Genomic DNA, 21,809 nt, shown 5'->3' with positions numbered 1-21,809 from the left:
ATCCCCATGCTTCTGCAGCACTCATGCCCTGTCAGTGACACCTGGAGACACATTTTGTGTGGCATCTTCCCTCCCAGTTTATAGCAGTTGCTTCATTTCCCTGGAGTCGCTGAGCTAGCTAGATGGAGGTCATCCCCTATTAACCACATTTTTTGATTATCCTATTTACTTGACACAACTGAGCCTCTCCTTGGGGCTGTCAGCGCCTGTCAGGGCTTCAATGAGCTCAGAAGCAAACTCCCAAGACAGGAGAGGAAATACAGCTTTACACCTTCAGATCTTTAGCTGAGAAGGATGCCGAGTGAATCTGCTTTTCTGTTGGTTTAGGCCAGCTATCACCTCACAGAACAGACGTCATGCCAAATTGGCCTAATAAATCAGACAGCATAGCAGAGACCTTTTCTTAGCACCAGAGAGGCAGAATAATTTGGGCATTTGTGCTTTCATTCTTGCTTTATCACAAGAATGGAAGTTGCCTTCCATATAGTCATAAACATCCTGGGCAGAAACAGCCTGCCAAAAAAAATGTGATTAACCTTTAACAAATGGTCTTGCAGCACAGGCCGACCCAGAGCATATAGAAAAAAACAGATCAAAGGAACTATCTTCACATCTACTGCAAACCACTTAGAGTAGGGAAAGAGCAAAACCACCACTGTCTGCAACCAGTCACATCACACCAGAAATGAAGGTATAGGAAATGAGGGCAAGGTAAAGGAGACTAGAAGGTGGAGGAAGGTGACAAAGAAGAGAGCCATTCCAAATACTAGCCCCCTGAGTTCAAACCCCAGTTACACCACAAAAAAGGAAAAAAAAAAAAAAAAGCCAAATATAAATTAAATCCTGGTGCTAGGTAGACTGACCTACAGAAAATAGACTTCATTGGCTTATTCAAAACAGATCATTTTGTCCACCCCTTCCACCTTATTTGCCAATAAGATGGCTGTGGAAGAAGGGGTAGCCCCTGGCTTCTCTGCTCACACATTTAGCCTAAGCTGGACTAAGGAAAATGAACCTGGAGGCCTCCCTGGTTACGGGGCCTGCCAGGAGCAGAGTTACAAATGACTAAAGAAGTACAGCTCCACACACCCCTCAGCTCCTGTGGAGTCACTCAGAAGGCTGAAGGATGACGTGGTCCTGGATGTGTTCTCAGTGGTTTTCCCAAGAGGCCTTGGGTCAAGTTTCAGGGCCTTTATTTCTCACCTTTTCACAGCATCTGTTCAGCAGAACAGGAACTACTGGCAATTACCCAATGAATTTTGGCTGTGAATACAATATTTCCAGCCAAAAGCTTTGGGTCTGAAGTCTTCAGATAACTAAGCCATGTAGGTGTGTATGAAGTCCTCTGCCTCTTCCCCGTTCCTCCCGGCTTCCTCCAAAGATCCTAACCCCCAAACCTCATAGGCAGGAAAAGGCAGCACCAGGTATGTATGTGGTCGACCACACAGCTTTATTTCACCCACACTCCATTTGTAATGGATTCAGGCAGTAGCAAGAGTATAGGACTCCATTCCTAGGACAGCCTGACCTAGCAGTCTTTGGTTCCAGGAGGAAACAGATTTATTTTAAAAAAAAAAAAACTTTAGAAAATGTGAAAAATTAGACAGAGGTCATCTTATGAAATGAGTATTTAAAAACAGTGCAGAATGGAAATAACACTAGATTGGGAATCAGGAGACACAGGCACTATCTAGGCTCTGCTTCAAACTAGCTGCGACCCTGGGTGTGTCATTCTCCTGTTGGGCCTCACTTCATCCCCAATTAAGCTAACACTAAGCGAGGTTATTCTCTGAGGTACTTGACAAAGGTAAAATCTCACAAATGCTCCCATCAATTGCCATCAAGTCCATTTGGTGAACACATAGCGCCATTTCCCTTCCAGGAAGACCAGGACGAAGTTCCAGGAATGTATTTTAGGCAAGTCCTGCATCTTTGGCCATCCCATAGAAGATGCCTCTAGCTGCAATGAGGTTGACTGGAGAATCAAATTCAGCTACTATCCCTTTGTCTAGGACGAGGACCCTAGACAAAAAAGAAAAAAGTGATCAGGTCTCCATCAGCCCAGACTTGGCCTGAGAGTCCAACTCTGCCCTTCTGGGTACTGTTCAGGTCCCACAGTGACAAGCCAGCTCACCCTCTCAGTCAACCCACCCAGCACAGCCACCATTGCCACATGTGCACACTTGCAAGGTTGGTTATTTTTGCCATTCTGTTAGCTCTCCTGGTAAATGAAGCTGTTTCTGTGATCAAACAAAAGGTCCTATTTATCTCTGCTAGTCGGGGCTCTGAAAACCTTCCCTAATGAGCCCTTCCCTCTGCCAGGGTCACAGGACTTCAGCAGACTGTGCGCAGGAAGCCACGGGCCTGTGCACTGTGCCCTGTGCACATCCATCTGCTTTGAGGCAACTCACAAAGGCACACGGCAGGAAACCAGCTGCAGTGAGGCCTGACACTGGAATCTGGGACTTGAACTGCAGCTCTGGCTGCTGCTGCTGCTGCTGGGTGTACCTCCCTCCATGCACACCCACCAATTAGGCAGGCCTGAGCCTGGGGTTTGTTTCCCACCCAAGCAGGTGGCTCCACCAGGGTGAGGCAGGAAGTCTGGAGAGATGGAGTAGGGCAGGAACATCACTCCATCCTCTGAGGGAAGGGCAGGATGCTCTCTCACCCCTCCCCCTACCTTTCCCCATGCGGGACGGAGTGTTTCCGTGGACATCACTGCCTGGCCACCGTCCGAATTGGGAATAGGATACTGCTCCCCCAATCAAAGTCTTCAGAGGCTTCTCCTGGTTCTTAGGCAGCTCAGTGGGGACTGTTCTCTCCCCCTCTGCCCTCCAGTCTCCTGTGCCCCCTGCCCAGGGGCATTTGCTGCCTCCTTTGTCTGAAAGGCTCAGTTCTCTCCCTCATTTCCTCACTCCCACCCCTTACTCATCCTGTGGGGCCTATCTGATGCAGCTATTCCTTAGGAGAGAAAGGAAAAGGCCCTTAGCCACCAAGTATAGATAGGCTTCCTCTGACCTGCACAGTCTCTTGCTTCCTTCCTGGGGTGGGGAGGGGGGAACTGATTACGGGTTCTATAGTCTGACCATTTGATTTCTTTCTGCCTGCTCTACTAGAATGAATAAACTCCCAACCCCCAAGGTGGGGATGCACCGCCTACCCTAGGGCTGCTGGGGAGTGAACTGTTTTTGGTTAGTGCTGGGATGGAACCTCTCAGCCCAGCCCTGTCCCTTCTCCAGACTCAGGGCCCAACACTTTCTTCCCACCCTTTCTCCTCCTAGTGGGGTCTTGGATTGTGGAGGGGGTTGAGATAGGGATGGAGCAGATGATAAATTGCATATTCCTGCTGGGCCCCCAGACCCCTGGCTTCATGGGGATACTTCTGAGAGTCTGGGTTGTTGCACTGCCCTGTCGTAGACCCTACTCACTCTATGCTGCCCTGAGGTCTTATGTTGATGAGTTCTCACCATACTCCTTCCCCATGCACCTGTTCAGTCCTCCTGTCTCCTCCTCCCCTCACATAGCTCCCACCACCACCCCCCCATTTCTAGGGAACCCAGACTGCCAAGCCAGTGCCAACTCACTTCCACAAGGCTTCTGTCATTCAGCACCCTCCAACACCTTGACTTTTGGCACAATGAGGGACAAGGTCACAGTGTTTTCTTTTGCTGAGTGCTTCCCCAAGGGAGCCAAAAGATTCAGAGGGCAAGGCCTTCTCCCTTATCCTTTGAGGGACTAGTGCTAGGGAGAGGTACAGTAAGTAGACCTTAGGTGCTGGGGAGCAAATTGACATTTCCTGATGTCACCTGCAGTTTAAATACATTGTTTCATTGACTCCCTATAACAATCCTGAGAGATGTTACCATTTAAATTTGAAACAGGCTCAGAAAGACTTTGCAAATCGCTCAGAGCAATCAGAGACTCACTCCACTGGCTGAGACACAGTACTGTGGCAGCACCTCCTGAGCTGCTTCCTCACCTGTGACCCTATGTGATTACCTGTCACAGGGTGACAGTGAGGTGCACATGAAGTGGTGAATACTCTGTCAACAGGCTTGGAAGCGGAGGGACACCCTCTCACCTCACCCCATTAATAAGAGATGGGATGGAGGGGGTCCTTGCACAATTCCCAGTGCCTGGAGAGCCCCAGTGTGCCCCTTTCCCACATCCTGGTAACTCCAAAGTGTTCCCTGTGTCTTACAATGTCCCTGTGCACAGGTAACCCCACTCTGTTCTGTCCCTTAGCCATGTATTGGGAAACCCTGCTCTGCCTGCCCCCCTCCCCAACCAATCCCAAGAGCTCTCCCACACCCAGATGCCCTAATCCATCTTGCCTCTTCCAGATGCCCAGGTGACACCCCCTTCCCCAAATCCAGTCCCCTTGCTTGAGTTTCCTTGTCCCACCTGGTGTAATCCATGATCGTGTTAAGCCGGTGGGCGATGGTCAGCACAGTGCAGGTATCAAACTGGGTGCGGATGGTCGCTTGGATGAGGTCATCAGTCTCCAGGTCAATGGCAGCTGTGGCCTCATCTAAAACTAGGATGCGGCTCTTTCGAAGCAGGGCTCGGGCCAGGCACACGAGCTGCCTCTGGCCAACACTAGGAAGAGGAAGGCAGGCATTTCTAGCTAGGTGCCCCAAACTGCCTTCCAGCCCTTCCTCCCTGACCTGTTTCTGTCTCTACTCCTCAACAGCCTAGGAATGGCTTACTATCTGCTTTTGCCATTTCTGCATCAGCCCAGCTCTCCTGGAACAGGAATAGTGGTCTTGGCCACCACAGGGCTAATAAGAGGCCTTAGGAACAGATGAACCAGTGCTAAATATCATTTTGTAACCTCTAGTGTTTTTGGCACTCCCAGGCCTTCTCATTCTGTGTGTCCTTCCCCATGCTCACTCCTCAGCTAGTGCCATGATGTATCTCTTGCTTCACTCTAGCAGTCATTTATACCTTAGTAAGAACAAGCTTATATTGCTCTTCCTGGATACTTCCATATAAGCCACCCATGCCATCTTGCTCAGTCTGATCATACCATTCAGGCAGTCATCAGGTAGTCACCCCCATGGTGACTACAGACTAGTGCTTTACTGTAGGTGCAAGAAAGTAGGTGCAAGAAAATGCCAGGGAAGGGGAGGAGTGGAGGACTCCCCATGTTTGTTCATTGGGGATCAGGAAGGGCAGATGCATACCTTCAACCTCCTGGCTTGGAAGTCAGAACCAATGGACAAAGCAAGACTGTGTTCCTAACCACAGAGGCCACAGCACCCCCACACCCAAGGACAAATACCTCAGCCCTTCCCAGAGGGGTGAGTCACAGCCAGAGTGAAGGCCAGGCTCCCTCCCTGGCCTATTCCCGCAACTAATGAAGGTTTTGGCAGCAGAATGAGCCTTCAGATAGAACTCAAAACTGATTTATGGTGGGACTGGCCCAGAATACAGGTTATACTTAAAGCGGCCACCGGCTCAGTGAGGGAGAAGGAGAGCTGATTTCGGTCTCCCAAACTGGTGTGTGTGAGGCTGGGGATGCTCTGGGGGAAGCAGGAGAACAAGCCAGCAGACAGCCATGGGTTCAGGGGCAGGAGAGCCCACACTGTCTGTCCATCAGACACCCCCAGTGCGGTTACATGAGTGAAAGCCGGCCAAGGTGCACATAGAGTCTTAAAGTGTGGCCCAGGGTCGGGGTGGAGCAGTCCCATCCATTGTTTGTTTGAGGAAGGTGGCTGTAATGCAGCCAGGAAAGGTTTGGGACAAAAGTGCCTACTTCCTGAGTCCCCGCCCTGCTCCTGGCTAGCAGAGCAGCTTTGGCAAATAATTACATACCGTGGAGCTGTATTTCCAGCCCACAGTAAAGATTACAGGAGATAGTGGGGCCAAAGTACTTGGAACATTGTAAAACACTGCAAATGTAAACTTCTTTGTTTTCACTTTGAGGTCAAGGGACATCCGTGAATATAGACTGAACATGAAAGCGGAAATAAAGGGTTGGGGGTGTAGCTTGGTGGTAGATCGCATTCCTATAGCCACATGAGGACCTTGGTTTGATTCCCAACACCAAAAAAAGAAAGAAAAAAAAGGAAGAAGAAAGGAAGGGAGGGAGGGAAGGGAATTTTAATTACATAAATGTGGCTTACACTGTATTTTTATTGGGCAGTGCAGTGCAAAGAGGTATGGACTATTTTTATCTCTATTTTAGTATTTGTTTTTGTTTTTTTTGAGACAGGGTTTCTGCCTAGATAGCCTGGGCTGGTCTGGTCTCAGACTCTCTTAATCCTTCTGCTTCAGCCTCCTAACTGGTGGGATTACAGAGGTGTGCCACCAGGCCTGACTATTATCTCTATTTTAGATTGAAGGAACAGAGAGGTTAGGCGTCTTGCCCCAAATCACACAGATGGGGCCAGGGATGTGGCTCAGTGGTAGAGTATTTGCGAAGTGTGTGTGTGTGAGATCTTAGGTTCAATCCCTAGCATTGCAAAACAAAACAGAACAAAGAAAAACCACACAGATCTCTTAATAAGAAGTGACACAAAGCTCAGTGGCTGGTGATACAGAACCTAGGGACCAGAAGGTCCAGAAAACTCCTTCTGTGCATTCCTGAGCTGACCACAGCCATCCTGGAAAACATCTGTGACTTCCCTGCTCCACAGGTTCCAGGGGAACAGTCCTTTCCAACTCGACAACCTCACACAAGCAAACCTTGGAGCCCACCCAGGAGGATTCCAAGACAGGCAGGGTTGTTTCCTTTGAATATCACTGAGGTTGAATTAGATGATTGCCAGAGCTGGTTCAAATCCCAGGCATGTCTTCTCTGAGCTGTGCAACTTTGGCTAATCCCATACCTTCTCTGAGCCTCAGCTTCGTCACCTGTGAAGTGGGCCTATGTACCACCTAAGGGCCTCCTGTGAGGAGTCAGTGAGGTAGCAGCACCTGTGCCTGGTGCATAGAATATGCCCAATACAAAATAACACCTCAGCTCAACTCTGTCTACGAGCAGAATGGGGAGGGGAAAAAGGGCTCACCTGGATTGTTTTTTGATGCCAGACTTCTAGAACCCCCAAAACTCCCCTGGGGGCGGGCTTGTGTTGCTCCCCTGTCCGCGCCCATTCCTACCTGAGATTCTCCCCACCCTCAGAGCACTCGAAGTCCAGTCCTGCTGGCTGGGTGCTCACAAAAGTGTGCAGGTGGGACAGCTCCAAGGCCCTCCAAATGTCCTCCTCCGAGTAACGGCCAAAGGGGTCCAGGTTCATACGCAGGGTCCCCGAGAACAGGATGGGATCCTGTCAGTGCAGCAAAGCCTCACTGAGAAGCAGCTCAGGCCCCAGGCATAGGGAGAAAAAGAGGCACTAAGGTGGCAGCATTCCCACTCTGTCCCCAGGCCCTCCAGGAGGAAGACATCACCAAGGAGACAGGAAATTGCCTGCGGGGGAGTGACAAGTCATCTGCGAAACCAGGAACCACAGCCACTAATCTGACTCTGAATTGTCCAGTCGGCAGAAAAAAACACCCTCAAGAGCCAGAAAAAGAGACATGTGATTCCAGGCCACGCAACCACGAGACCAGGACAGGACATCTTAGGGATAGGGCATTTGGAGGGGTCCTGTGGTTCTTCCCCTTTGCTAGCCCAAGAGATCCAAAGGCAGGTCCCAACTGGGCCAGGTCTGTCTGACCCTTTCGGATCTGTGACTTGGTGGCTTTTTGATGGGTCTGCTCTCTGCTATGACATTTTCTCTCCCACAAGATTTCCAAGGCCCCTCTCAGTCCTCAGAACACCAGTGGAGCCTGTGTCCCAGGGACATTGGCCAATGTGGCTAGTCCCTAGCAGGCTTGTACCTGGGGGATAATGGTCAGCTGAGACCGCAGGTCATGGAGGCCAATGTCTGCGATGTTGAGGCCATCAATGCGGATTTCCCCCTCTGCTGCCTCCAGGATTCGGAACAGGCAGAGCGTCATGGACGATTTGCCAGCCCCGGTGCGGCCCACGATGCCCACCTGTTGGAAGTGAGGAAGGGGCTGTCAGAAGCTAGGAGGTCATGGAGGCATCCCCAAGGTCTCCCCTGGCAGCCTAGCAGATGTCAGGCTGGAGCACCTGCACCCCCCATGAGGGCGAAGGCTGTGTTCCCCGGCACATGTACCTTCTCACCACCGTGCACGTGCAGCGTCAAGTTCTTCAGCACCAGTTCCAGGCCAGGTCGGTACCGCACAGAATAGTTCTGGAACTTCACCTCCCCATGCGTGGGCCAGCCTTTGGGAGGACGGCTGCCCTCCACCACCCATGGCGCCTGGAGGGAGGATAGCCAGATTCTTAATAGACCCCTCTCTCCCAAAGCCCCCTCAATTCTCATCCACCATGGTCTCAGGGGGAGGGGCCCTGGCACCTTGTGACTCAATGAATCCTTTATCCCCCTGACTTTTTTTCCCTAGATGGAATCCAGAGTTTGAACACGTTAGGCAGGCACTCTACTACCAAGCTACACCCCGAGTCCTTTGCTTTAGTTTGTTTTCTAAATAGTCTTCTGCTAACTTTGCACATGGTCTTGGATCACAGTCCTATCTTTGCCTTCCAAATAGCGGGGATTATAGCTGCCAAATAGCCATCACACCTTACCTTTATCTATTCTATGTTTGACCTTTTGAAAGGCAGTGGGACACAATGATGTCCCCAAAAACAACAAAAAGTCCTCACCCTAGAAGGCTTGCATTCCAGTGCAGAAGCATACAATGACACATAAGCAAGTTTATATAATGGAAGTAATGAAGTGCCTGGTGTTGCTGTTTTGCACAGAATGATCAGAGAAGCCTTCCTGGAGGAGGTGATACTTAGTAAAGGCCTGAAGGAGATGAGGGAACAAGACAAGTGGATGTCTGAGGGAAGGGCAGGGGGAGAAGCAAGGAAAAATGCCTCCAGTTATACTCTGGGGCACAGAGACAAAGGTGAAAGGTAGCAGACTAGGGAGTGGGGGTCCTCAGGTTGTTTTAAGGATTATGGTTTATGTACTCTAGGATGCAAAGCCATCAGAGAGCCGCAGGGCTCAATGATGTGAAGGGATGTGTTTTAAAGGCTCTCGCTGGCAGCTACAAGGAGAACAGACTGGCTGAGGTATGTGGTCGAGGCTTCAAGGCAGGACCAGCTATATAATTTGAGAGGCCCAGTGCAAAACAAATACAGGGCCTTCTCTTGTTCAAAAAGTATTAAGAACATCTAGGTAATGGTGGCAGAGTACTAAACCAAGCCCTTCTGAGAGTGGAGCCCTTCTAATGGAACCAGTGTGACCATTTAGCCAACATACCCATGAAGCCAGCCCTGCTTCCTGGTATGGAAGCCAGACGGCCGGCAGTCAAGAAGCACAGCAAGCTGGGCATGGGGGTACATGCCTGTAATCCCAACTCTCAGGAGGCGGAAGCAGGAGGATGGACAGTTCCAGGTTAGCCTGAGGCTACACAGTGAGTATAAGACCAGCCTGGGCTACATAGTGAGACTGTCCCAAAAAACTAAGGGGTGTAGCTCAGTAGTAGAGAGATTGCCTAGTATGTGCAAGGCCCTGGGATCCATCCCAGCTCCACGTGGCGGGGGTAGGGAGGGAGGAGACCAGCAAGATAGACGACAGAAACTCTGTTGAGGAAAATGGGCAGCAAAGCATCATTCAGGATAAGAGGACAGAACCAGGCGGCAAAGGCAGGGCAAGCTGAACTGACGGACATGAAGAGAGAGACACGAATATTCCGAGACTGGAGCCAAGGCCTGGGAAAGATAGGGCTAGACTGGAAGTTGAACGGGCAGAAAAGGGTGAGTGGGTGGGTGCTCAACAGAAGTTGACTGGCAGGCTGGGAGCTGGGGTCATACAACCCAGGAGGATGCCAAGAAGAAAGGTGGGGCCATTTCACCTGAATGTTTCTGAGGTTAGATGAGATGAGAGCAGAAAAGCATCTCCTCAGTTGGATCCAGGCTGGTCATGGGTGAGCAGTTTCGGTGGAAAGCAGGCTGTGGGAGGTAGGCAAGATCCCAGGTACTGAGGAAATGGAGACAGCACAAGCAGGCCACAGTTTAAAAGGAGCTTCATGACAAAGGAGAGTACAGAACTGGGACAGCAGGACGCAGAGGACAGGGAAGGTTTTTGTCTGTGTCTAGAATGGAAGACAGAACATTTTTGCACACGGATGACAATCATACCACAGACAGAGCAAGACTGACGGTATAGGAAACATAAGGCATGGGAAAGTCAACTCTCCAAGAGGCCTGGGGAAGAACCAGAGGAGCCAGACTTTGAACTGAGAAGGAAGAACACCGGCCAAGAGAGAAAGCCAGTGAAGGAGGCACAGGCAGGGCTAAAGTGCTGGAGGCAGGGAAGCAAAGCAGGAAGACCCAGCATGCAATGTGGTTACAAACTTGAAATATAGCCAGTGATTTTTCTTCAGTACCCTTTTAGCTGTTCAGTGCAGGTATGAAGAAATTGGGCTTAGCCAGGGTAGAGTCTCGCAGGTGAGTACTACAGAGTGAGAAGAGGGAGGGAGAGAGGGAGAGAGAGACAGGCAGACAGAGGCAAAGGAGAGGTCAGGAGAAATGGATGGGCAAGGGGGTTGTGGAGCATAGAATGTTGGTAGAAATAGAATCTAGGCTAGCCAGGGAGGGAGGTAGCCAGAGTTGCTGATAGACTGGTCATGATCAAAGTCCCACTGAGATCAAAATACTGTGACCACAGAAGACTCGACCTGGCACACTTGAGCCAGGGTGGACAGGGATGATCTAAAAGTGGGCTGTTTGACACTAAGCACTCAGAGATGTGGCAGCTTCCAGGCACAAAGAAGTCTGGGGTGTGACCATGGCAGGGGAAGATTAGTAAAGTCTGGGCATCCCCCAAAAGAGAGATTCCTTCTCAACACAGGGCATGCTGCCTGACCTCTGCTCCTTTGACCAGGCTGGTCTCTTTGGCTAGAATCTTACTTTCTCCCTGCTCTATCCATCTTACCTAGTCTTCAAAAACTGTGCATCCTCCAACTATGACTTGCCCTCTGGTCACCCCAGCTAAATGATCTCCCCTGTCTGCCCCGATGAGTGCACCAGTTCAGAGCTCTTGTCTACCATGTGTCTTACCCCTTTCACTGGATGGGAATCCTCTGAGGGCACCCCTGTCTTGCTCAGCTCTGAGCCCTCTACACCTCCTAGCATCGACCTCTGGCTAATGTTCTGAGGGTTGGCTGGATAGATAGTTAGATGAATGGATACATGAATGAATGAATGAATGAATGAATGAATGAAGAGCCACTTAAACAGCTGGCCTTGATATGCAGGGATGATGGGCTACCAAGCACCCTTCTTCATCTGATCCAGATTCCCTCTGCCCCACCCAGGGTCATCCCAGGACCCACCTCCGTCTCTGTCTTGGAGTACTCCTTAATTCTTTCCACAGCTACGATATTAGACTCCAAGTCTGACATCGTCCGTATCATCCAGTTCAGAGCCATTGTCACCTGGTCAAAAGGACTGGGTTATGGGAGAGCTCCCACCCCACTCAGCAATGGCCTTGGGAAGAGTTCAGTCCTTGATCATGATCTACCAAAGGGATCCTAGCCCATCTGTGATCCACAGGTGTGTGCTGACTGGGCTGTACTCAGGACTGTGCCTCAGGCAGTGACAACACAGACTTAACCATGTTCGTCTCACTCACTGCTTCTTAGATTTTAATATGTGTAAGACTTCCCAGAGCATTTATTAAAATGCAGCCTGTGATTCAGCAGGTCTGGGTGGGACCTGAGAGCCCTCATTCCTAACAAGCTCCCAGAAGATGTCAAGGCGGCCAGTCCAGGGCCACACTTTGTGTACCAGGGAGCCTTAATAGAAATGCAGAATCTGAGCTCCATCCTGGACCTAGTGACTCAGAATGCATATTCTAACAAGCTCTTCAGGTGGCTGACATGCACGTTAATGTTTGAGCAGACGTGCTGTCCCAATGTCCTTTTGTTTACCAGTGCACTCAAAGTTTGAGCCACCTGAGGCATTAACAATGTGATCTGCTTCACAAATATTCTGCTTGCAGTTACATCACTCTTTGCCAGTTCAGGCCGGTATCAAGGTGACCTACCTGATCTCCAGCCTTTAGTCACCTGATCTGTGTACAATTGTCCCTCACTATCCACAGGGGATTGATTCCAACCTCCCTCCCCCACCTCAAAAAAAGATACCAAAATCCACAGATATCCAGGTCCCTTATGGACAGTGATGTAATATCTACATGGAACCTACTCACATCCTCCCGCAGGCGTAAATCATCTCTAGATTGTGCTGCCTAATGCCGTGCCTGTCCATCACTTCATTCACATGGACTCAGCACAGTAATCGGGGCAAGAAGAATTCAAGTCTTGCTTTTTTGAAATTTCTGGAATATTTTTCAAATTTTTCCAGTGTGTTGGTTCAATCTTCAGATGCAGAGACCAAAGAGATAAAGTGCCAACTGAACTTTCTCTGCAGGCGTGTAAACACGAGATGCAGTTCAGCCCTACACTTTCCTGACTCTGTCAGGTTGACATACATCATGCCCAGTTCTGTCTGTCTTGGGTCCATGCTCCAAGATCATTTCTCCAACTCCCCAGGGCAAGGAAACTCCTCTGGGCTCCTACCACATTTGTTCCTCCTGCCATATAGACCTCCCCAGCCTGCATTACATTTCCTGCTGATGAGAGAGTCTCTCCATGCCTAGTGGGGAGCACATAGGCTTTGAGAGCAAAACCTGTGGCTCGTCCCAGTGTTGAGCAAAGAGGGACACTTAGGAGATGCTTGTGACAACTGTATTGCCTCTGCCCCAGTAGTAAGTAGCCCAGGCCCCTCCATACCTGTAGGGCATAGGACACAGAAAGGCCCACCATCCCTGGACTCAGGCTGCTTCTCCCAATCACTGCAAACAGAGCTGCAAAGAGCACCACACAGTTCCCCACAAACTCCACATGGACACCTAGCCACCTGTGCGGACCAGACAAGAAGGACACAGGCAGGTGTTAGGGGAACCAGGATGCCGAATAGCACTGGTGGAGGAAGGCTGGAGAAGGCAGCTTCTGACCGATTGGAGGCGATATACGGGTAGCAGCTCTTCTGGTTGATGTCGACCTTAGTATCACTGAGGACCTTGAAGTCTTGGCTTCGGCCATAGGCCCGAATAACACTAGTGCCAGTAACTGTCTCTGAAAAGTGGGAGTAGATGGGTGAACGGCTGACCGATTCCAGCCGCTTCAGTTGTCGTGATGTAGCCACATAGAAGCGCTGATGGAGGATGGGGAAAGAGTTTGGTGTCAGAGCTATGGAACCCCCAACTCAGTCCTGCCTGTCCTCGGAACCCATCCATGTTCCCCTGTGCCTCCTCCAGTCAGTCCTACTCCCCCATGAGAACTAACTGTCTTCCTCTATCTCCCTTGGGAGACTTAGGGTCTTTTTTTTTTTTTTTTTTTTAGTGGCACTAGGGTTTGAACTCAGGGCCTCACTCTTACTAGGTAGGCACTCTTACTACTTGAGTCACTCCACCAGCCCCTTCTTTTTGTGATTTTTTTTTTTTTTTTCCAAAATAAGTGTCTCGTGAACTATTTGCCTGGGCTGGCTTTGAACTGCGATACTCCTGATCTCTGCTTCCTGAGTAGTTAGGATTATAGGTGTGAGCTATGGGCTCCCAGCAAGACTTAAGGTTTTAATATACATTTTTGTCCTTTCCCTCTGGTCAGCTTAGCTCACCAGTTGGCCAGGCTGCTTCCTCAATGAAGCCCTCTCTTGACTCCCTTCTTAGCTCCTGCTCCCCATCTCCCCATGGGGGTCTGGATCACAGCATTGACCTTGGTTGGCCTTCACTTCTATGTAGTGAAATGCCCACTTAAAGACCCTCACTAGCAATGTGCCCTGAGTGAAATGATTTTGCAAAAAGTAAGATAATTTCGTGTTCTTTTCTGAAAACAAAACAAAACAAAACAAAAAACCCTCAACTTTAGCTGGTTAAGCTTCAGCCTCTCAAATGCATGGTTCCGTCTCCAGTTTCCATCCTCTGCCTGTGGGCCCCAACATGGCCAGGGGTGCACACGAGGGGTAGATAGGAGGCTCCCCTGGCCCAGCCACAGCACAGTCCTGGTCATGGTCTCCATACCCAAGGGCTGCACTTCCAGCCACCTGGTGGATTCCCTTTCTCAACTGGGTACTTCCCTGAGGAGCTAGGTCCCACTGACTGCAAAGCCTCTACAGCGAGCTTATCTATATGTCAGCAACACATGTGTATTAAAAACACACAGCGGGCTGGGGGCATGGCTCAAGTGGTAAAGCACCTACCTAGTAAGCACAAGGCCCTGAGTTCAAATCTACATACTGCCAAAAAACACACAGCACATATGTTTAAATATGTATAAGAAGGAGGAAAGAACAATGGTGTCCCAAAATGTTCACGTTTTACTAAAACACAGCTGGGTACCAGTGGCTTACACCTGTAATCCTAGCTACTTAGGAGGCTGAGATTGGTGGAATCATGGTTCAAGGCCAGGTCAGGTAAATAGCTCACAAGACCCCATTTCCAAAATAACTGGAGCAAACTAGATGGGAAATGTGGCTCAAGCAGTAGAATGCCCACTTTGCAAACAGGAAGCTCTGAGTTCAAACCCTAGTCCCATCAAAAAAAAAAAAAAAGAAAAAAAAGCCAACAAGAAAGGGCCTGGAGCCAGTCAGTTTATGAATTACACATTTCATCCTCACACCAACTCTATGAGGCAAGTTCTAAGAGTCTAATTTTTAGGTGAGTAAAATGAGTTTCAAGGAAGTAAAGTAATAGATTATCATGCCTAGTGCTATCTAGAAGCAACCTAGTGGGCAGGAATGCCAGGCCCACACCAGAGCCCTGCCCACTGCACACCCCACCCACACCAGAGCTTCAACATGAGCACCCTGCCCACAGGCGCAGGCACCTGAACAAAGGCGTAGAACACAGCCAGAGGCAGGATAACCACAATGAAGAGTGGTGTGCTGACCACGATGACCACAACCGTGGAGATGGAATTGTAGAAGGAATTGAACAGCATGAGGATAGTGGGGGCCAGAACCTCATCAATGACATAGATGTCCTTGGAGAAGCGATTGAGGATACGGCCTGAGGGCGTCGTGTCAAAGAAGGACTGTGGTGAGCGCATCTTGTTGTGCAGCAGTGCCTCGTGCAGCAGGCGTGCAGCCTGGATGCCACCCACAGCCATAGTAAAGGCAGACAGCATCACCAGGACTCCTGTTGGGGGAGATAGAGAGCTGTTGGCTCACCTTGTGGAGGGGGTGGGTATGAAGGGGCAGATCCTGATGCATGGGATGGCCTGTAAGGTTAGGGAGACTCTGAGACAGGAGTATGGTTTAGGGAGCCTGAGAGCCAGAAGAGAGGAAGAGATTGGGGAGCCTCTTCTGGGCACCCCCACGGGTTCACCTTGCAGAATTCCCAAAGCAGCATAGACTCCCAGTCGTAAGTAGGTGTTATTTTGTTTCCCATCCACCACAGCATCGTTGGTCCAGTCGCTGAGCCACACGTTAGCCCCAATGGCAGCTGAACTTTGGCCAGCATACAGGAAACAGATAGCCACCGTGGTACAGAGCCCCACAGCCTTGGCATAATCCCAGAATACACTCGGCTTCACCTGCAGCGAGTGGTCATGGCAGTTGGAGACAGAATTCCAGGAGCACTGGAGCTGTTCATATCTATTCATCCCCAGCCTTTGTCAGCCCTACTCACAGTGCCAGTCTCTGCCTTCTCCTCCTGGATTAGTGCCCCAGTCTCCTTCGCCTTTGTCACCTGCACCATCTTCTCTGATTGACTCAGGTGTCTCCTGGACACAGGCCGGCCCTGTCCCTCTCCTTCTGAGGACATGGTGCTCAGCTGTCTGTGGAGGCAGCTAGTCAGACGCAGACACTCCCCTCAGATAAGAGGCCCATATGCACCCCACCTTGGGGCTTGGGAGCCCTGCTGCAGCCTTCAGGACCAGGGCAGGGTGGGGGGACAGGGAGCTCACCTCATAAACTGTTTCCGGACCTCATATACGACTGGCTCATTATCTGCCAGGTCTGTGTTGGTGCTGAGTGTGTCTTCGATCAGTAGCATCTCCTCATCTACATTTTCCAAGGCTGCAGGGGTGGGGAAGGGAGGAAAGCCACAGAGGTTGACTGCTCACCTAGCAGTCCCCAGCCCCCACTTCAATGAGTAGGTCCCATGGCTAGGGAAGAAGAGGACTCTGACTGCATCTACTTCATCTTTTCCTCTAGTGACATTCGACCATCACACAGATGGCCCAGGTTTCCCAGAACCTCCCTGGTACGACACTGGGCCAGTTCAGAGATACTTGGAGATCCCAGACAGGACTGATGCTGGGAGGGCCAGGGGTGGTGGGTACCGATTGGGCCATCTTCGAGGGGTTCCATATTCTCATCCAGTGCGTAGTTGCGGAGGAAGTTGGCAAAGGAGCCATCATGCTGCAGCAGTGCTGAGTAGTGGCCCATTTCAGACACCTGTCCGTTGGCTAGTACTATGATGAAGTCTGTCTGGGACAGGAAGCTGACACCATGGGTCACCAGCACCCGAGTCTGTGAAGAAGGCAGCAGGGTCTCTCTCACCCCACCACCCTGGGCACTGGCACAAAGCCATTAGACATCAGAGGCTGAGCATGAGGCATCCTGTGCCAGGGAGCGTGGACAGGTGCACTGTAACTCAACCCATGCTTGTGGAAGTCTGTTCAGTGCCTGGGGGTGGGGGAGGGGCATCCCCATGGGTTTCCCTGCCACCCAACCCCCCACTCCTGCTTCTCCTGTGGGTCTCACCCAACACCACCTACCTCCCACCTGTTCTCTCCTAGGGCCCTTGATCTCACCTTAGCCCCCTAGCCTCCTGGGGTCTCACCTTGCCTGCCAGCACACCTTCTGGCCCAATCACTTTGTCAAAGATATGTTTGGCCACATGGGAGTCCACAGCTGATAATGGGTCATCCAGTAAAAAAATGTCGGAGTCACTGTAAACAGCTCGGGCCAGACTGACCCTCTGCCTCTGGCCCCCAGACAGGTTAATGCCCTGGAGTGAGGAAGTACTGAGAGGTGGGTACTGGTGAAAGGGGTACAATAGCCCAAGGAGGACAGAGCCTGTCTATTGTCATACACCAAGGCAGACCTCTGAATCTATATTTCATAGGACGCCAGGCTGTCCCTACAAACCTGTAGGCCACAGAGGGGTGGTAGCTCTCAGTGTCCCCTGGGCAGATGAGGCTGTCCTCCTCCCTTGTTCCACCACCCTGCCCAGCTGGCTGTCCTACCAACCCAAGAACCGCTGATGGATAAGTGGAAAAACAAATGAGGCATATCCATACACTCGAGTATTATTCAGCACTAAGAAGGAAGGAAATGCTGCTACATGCTACAAGAATGAACCTGAGAACATTATGCAAGTGCAACAAATTGGTCACAAAAAAGACACTGTGTGATGACACTCACATGAAGTACCAAGAATGGTGATTGACAAGGGTTAGAGGATGAGGGAATGTGGAGTTACTCTTTAATGGTGCAGACTTCCAGTATGCCAAGATGAAAAGGCTCTGAAGATTATTGCATAACAATGTGAATATACCTAACACAACTGAACTGTGCACTGAAAAAATGGTTAAATTGGTACATTTTATATTATGTATACTTTACCACAATTAAAATGAGTCAATTAAAAAAGAAAATTCAAAGCCAGGCATGGTGGTATATGCCTGTAATCCCAGCTACTCAGGAAGTAGAGACAAGAGGATCATGGTGTGGGGCTGGCCCAGGAGGGGGGAAAAAAAAAAAAAAAAACCTAAAAGCAAAAAGGACTGGGGATGTGGCTTAAGTGGTAGAGTACTCAAGTACCAGACCCTGAGTTCAATCCTCAGCACTAAAAAGAAAAAAAAAAAAAGAAAGGAAGAAAAAAAAACAAAAACAGCCAGGCATCTAGCCCATGCCTATAATCCTAGCACTGGGGAAGCAGAGGCAGAAGGATCTCGAATTTGAGGCCAGCCTGGGGTATATAAGTGAGAGCCTGTCTTAAAAACCGAACAGCAAAATACCCCTCAGCTTTTGCCAATGTCCCATGTTTTCTACCATAAAGGCCAAAATCTTAACCAAGATCTCGCCAGCCCCATTTCCTAACCTTCTGTCAGGCTAAAATGTGCAGAATGTCCATCCATGTCTACATACGGTTCCTTGGCTCACACTCTTCAAGCTTTCTTTAAGTGGCCTGCAAGGTTCTAAATTACCCCTCTGGCTTCACCTTCTCCTCCTGATCTGCCTCTCACTCTGTTCCAGCCACGATGGCCTCCTTACTGGTCCAATGTCCAGTCATGTTCCTGCCTGGGCCTTTTCCGTTCCTGCTCACTCTACCTCAGATGCCTCCAGACAGGGCTCCATGACCCTAGCAAGGCTCTATGCCCTCCAGACAAGGATCCATGGTCCTAAACAGAGCTCCATGGCTCAAGATGGGGCTCTATAACCCAGACAGGGTTCTAGGGTCCCCTCAGACATGGCTTGCTCTCTCTCTTTGTTGAGGTCTGAATTTCTTAATGATGCTTTCCCAAGACAGCCCAAATGATTTGGCCCTGCACATATTCCTATATTCCTATCTTGCTTTATTTTTTCCCCTTAGCACTATCCAAAACCCTGTATTTTACTTTCTCACTTAGTGTCTTTTCTCCCACTAGAATGTAAGTTATATGAAGGCAGAGATTTTAGCCTGGGGTGCATTCACAACTGTATTGTGTTGCCTAACCTATAGCAGGTATTTAATAAAAAAAAAAAATCTGATGACTAGCTGAATGATGCACTCTTCTTCCTCAGTTGTTAAGATTCAGCTCAAAAGTGATGCTTTTCCTTTTGCAGAGTCGTGTCTCAGTGCCCTTTCCTGTTCCCTGCACAGGCCTTCAGTCTGGCCTCAACACATTCTACAGAATCCATGTGCTCATGAGTTACCTTCTCCTAGTAATAGATCTGTTTCCCCAGTGCCCGGCAAGAGCTGGGCATGATTTTACATGAATGAATGAATGAATGAATATATGGACATGGACTGGTAGGAGGTGGGCAGCTGCATGGCTGGTCCTCAGGGATGGGAGGGGACCCATACCTTCTCTCCAATCTCTGTCTGGTCTCCACCAGGCAGCACCTCCAGGTCAGATAGCAGGGCACATGTCTCCAGAGCCTGTTGGTAGTGCTTAGGGTTCATGGCTCGGCCAAACAGCACATTTTCCTGCAGAGTGCAGTTCTGGATCCACGCCTGCTGGGGCACGTAGGCCACAGAGCCCTAGGCACAGAAGTTTACCTCAGTGTTTGCCTAAAGCTGTCCAAGCCTCCTGCCCTTACCCAGGAGCCCCTACCCCTCTCACCTTCACAGACACTGTGCCTTCCAGCTTCTCCATCTCCCCCAGCAGGGCAGACACCAGGGAGGACTTCCCACAGCCCACAGGCCCCACCACGGCCACTAGTGCTCCTTTCTGGATCTGGATGTTTAGGCTGGAAGCAAGGAGCCCCAGTCAGAGGTAGGGATCAGGTCCCCAGCCTTCTACCTGCAGACCCAAGCCCTCTTCCCTGCCAGATGCCACCCTGGGAAGTGGAGGTTCTTCCTGCATTTCTAGCCAAAGACTAAGGGAAGAAAGGCACTACAATTGATTTGACCTTCCACCCACTTTGAGCAGCTGAGAAGGGAGTGGGAGAAGCTGGTACCTGTGCAGGGTGGGAGACAAGTCCTGGGCCCAGGTGAAGGTACCATTGTGTATGGTGATGGCGTAGCCTGGGAGGATCAAGATGTTCAGGCTCAGGAAACCCAGGGGATAGGGAAGCAGACAGGGGCCTGGAGGAAGAGGGCTGGGGAGGAGCCTGGGCAAGGGGAAGGGTTCCCTGGAGGAAGGCCAGAGGGAGAAGGAGAGGAGCCCTGGGGGAGGAGTGAAGGAGAGCAGAGGATATGGAAGAGGGAGAAAGGGGGCCACAGAGCTAAAGCAGATGTGCAAAGAAGAAAAGGAGTCACAGGAGGACTCCTTTTAGAGTCCTCCTCTAAAAATACAGGATATTTTTAGAAAGCATGGAACAGAGGATGCTCGGGAGTAAAAGCTGGGACCAAGTCAGCCCAGATAGGGGATGTCTGGACCTGGGGAGATGGTCTTTCTCTCCACACACTGGGGGTCAAGTTCATCTTGGATCAGGAAATGCTGGATCCGTTTCAGAGACACGCTGGTCTGCAAGAGGGTGTGAGTCAGCCCTAGAGGCTGCCTCTCCCACCCTGCACCCCTTCTACCCTTGCTCAGTTGGTCCCCAACATCCTGCGCTAGGCAGGGTCCCCTGAGGTCCAACTGGCCGGTGTTGGGGCCCCTCCCATGACCAAGTCTTCATGGCTCCCACTGCCCAAAGATAAGGCCCTGGCTAGTAAGAGGCTGTGTTTACAACTCGGCTCTCCAGCGAACATGCCTGACCTCCTAAGACTCCACGGGATCCATTAACCTTCCGTAACCTTGAACAACTCTTACTCATGTCCCTCCCTTATCTCCAGGAGCTCCCCCTGATTATCCCCTGACCCTAAGTGACCTTTGTCTGACCTTGACCTAATCCCGGTGGAGCCCAGTCCTGCCTGGCTTACCTGGGTCAGGTTGCTGATTAACTGGGGCAGCATGTTGAGAGGGGTCTTTAAGATATTGAACAAGGACACAGAGACGAAGGCCTTCTCAGCATCCAGCACGTTGTTCTCGTCCACACACACGTACACCCCGAGGGTGATCAGTGTTACCTGGGCAGCGTGGAAGTGGGTGTCAAGGTGGAGTTTGCTGGGCCCCGCCACACCAGGGACCTTGAGACGTGGGCTGGCCAAGCAGGTGGTTGGAGCCCAGCACCAGCGGAGAGCCTTACCAGGAAGGGGGTGCAGACCCAGATGAAGGTGGATATGGCCTGCAGGTAAGCACTTTTGCTCAGGAGCTGGAGCTCACCCTGCCTGATGCTCTGCACCTGCTCCAAGAAGCTGGGCTCCCAGGCATACAGCTTCAGCACCTTTATGCCACCCAGGATCTCACTCATCAGCTTGATGCGTGAGTCCTTAAGCTTCATCTGTTGCACCTGTGCAGTGGAGCGAGCACAAGAGAGAGAGATAGGAGGCACCGCTCCCTCCCCAGACCTCCTGCCCACGGGGCTCACTCTTACACACTGCAGCCGTTCCACACAGCTCACCTCACCTTTTCCTGTCCAACCTGGCATGCCCAGCCCCTTTCTCCCTGACCCATGTCCTCTGCCTGAGAAATTCAGCTCCATCCTCAGTGCCATGGTCACCAGCTTTGCAGGCAGTACCTTCTGCTCCCTTCCTAGGATGTCTAAAGCAAGTTGCACTTTCCTTTCGTTCCTGTCATCATCCCTTTACTACATATGTTTCCCCATTAGATACATACAAAGGGTGTGGACTGTTTATTTCTCTGTCCTTCTGACCTTAGTCCAAGGTCTGGCACATCAAATTAATTTATTCATTCTACCCTTATTCACTGAGCACCTACTATGTCCTAGGCCATGTGCCAGATAGAGGATATGACAATTCAGACAATATGGCTGACAATCTGATGAGGGAGGCAGATAATAAGAAACAATTACCCGGATAGATGCTTAATTATAAATAGGTATGAATGTGCTGAAGGCATGTAACAGGATGCTGTGAAAAAGGGGTGGGGACAGGGAAACTAACTTAGACTGGGTAATTGGGGTGGATCTCTGGAGGAAGTGATGTTTATGCTGAGAGATGAAGGAAGGGAAAGTTAGAGAGGCAAGGAGGGGTGAAGAGTGTTCTAGGCAGAGGAAACAGTAC

At 50.5% G+C, this 21,809-nt stretch overlaps 1 protein-coding gene across 5 annotated transcripts in view; it reads right to left on the bottom strand.

Moving 5' to 3' along the window:
* Positions 1-1,429: 1,429 nt before the first annotated feature.
* Abcc3 (ATP binding cassette subfamily C member 3) overlaps positions 1,430-21,809 on the bottom strand; it is a 42,531-nt gene continuing 22,151 nt past the window's right edge. For 2 of the 5 annotated variants that reach the window (XM_020156283.2, XM_074046034.1), the window contains 20 exons: positions 20,873-21,076; positions 20,607-20,753; positions 20,121-20,208; positions 19,700-19,766; positions 19,363-19,489; positions 19,104-19,280; positions 16,875-17,042; positions 16,372-16,561; positions 15,994-16,105; positions 15,717-15,864; positions 15,414-15,621; positions 14,914-15,224; positions 13,044-13,243; positions 12,820-12,946; positions 11,359-11,460; positions 8,127-8,273; positions 7,825-7,983; positions 7,105-7,271; positions 4,405-4,599; positions 1,430-2,022 (listed from right to left, as the gene is read on the bottom strand). In XM_020156283.2, coding sequence (XP_020011872.1) covers positions 1,914-2,022; positions 4,405-4,599; positions 7,105-7,271; positions 7,825-7,983; positions 8,127-8,273; positions 11,359-11,460; positions 12,820-12,946; positions 13,044-13,243; positions 14,914-15,224; positions 15,414-15,621; positions 15,717-15,864; positions 15,994-16,105; positions 16,372-16,561; positions 16,875-17,042; positions 19,104-19,280; positions 19,363-19,489; positions 19,700-19,766; positions 20,121-20,208; positions 20,607-20,753; positions 20,873-21,076 — 3,153 coding nt within the window. In that variant the 3' untranslated portion in view covers positions 1,430-1,913. Of the gene's footprint in view, positions 2,023-4,404; positions 4,600-7,104; positions 7,272-7,824; positions 7,984-8,126; positions 8,274-9,876; positions 10,002-11,358; positions 11,461-12,819; positions 12,947-13,043; positions 13,244-14,913; positions 15,225-15,413; positions 15,622-15,716; positions 15,865-15,993; positions 16,106-16,371; positions 16,562-16,874; positions 17,043-19,103; positions 19,281-19,362; positions 19,490-19,699; positions 19,767-20,120; positions 20,209-20,606; positions 20,754-20,872; positions 21,077-21,809 lie in introns of those variants that run through there. The other 3 variants (XR_012438629.1, XM_074046035.1, XM_074046036.1) reach the window with 3 other exon arrangements.

This window comes from Castor canadensis, chromosome 11, assembly GCF_047511655.1.
Source record: "Castor canadensis chromosome 11, mCasCan1.hap1v2, whole genome shotgun sequence".
Classification (NCBI taxonomy): domain Eukaryota; kingdom Metazoa; phylum Chordata; class Mammalia; order Rodentia; family Castoridae; genus Castor; species Castor canadensis.
Note: the sequence above shows the minus strand (reverse complement) of the source record. Positions and strands in the feature narration are given on the sequence as shown.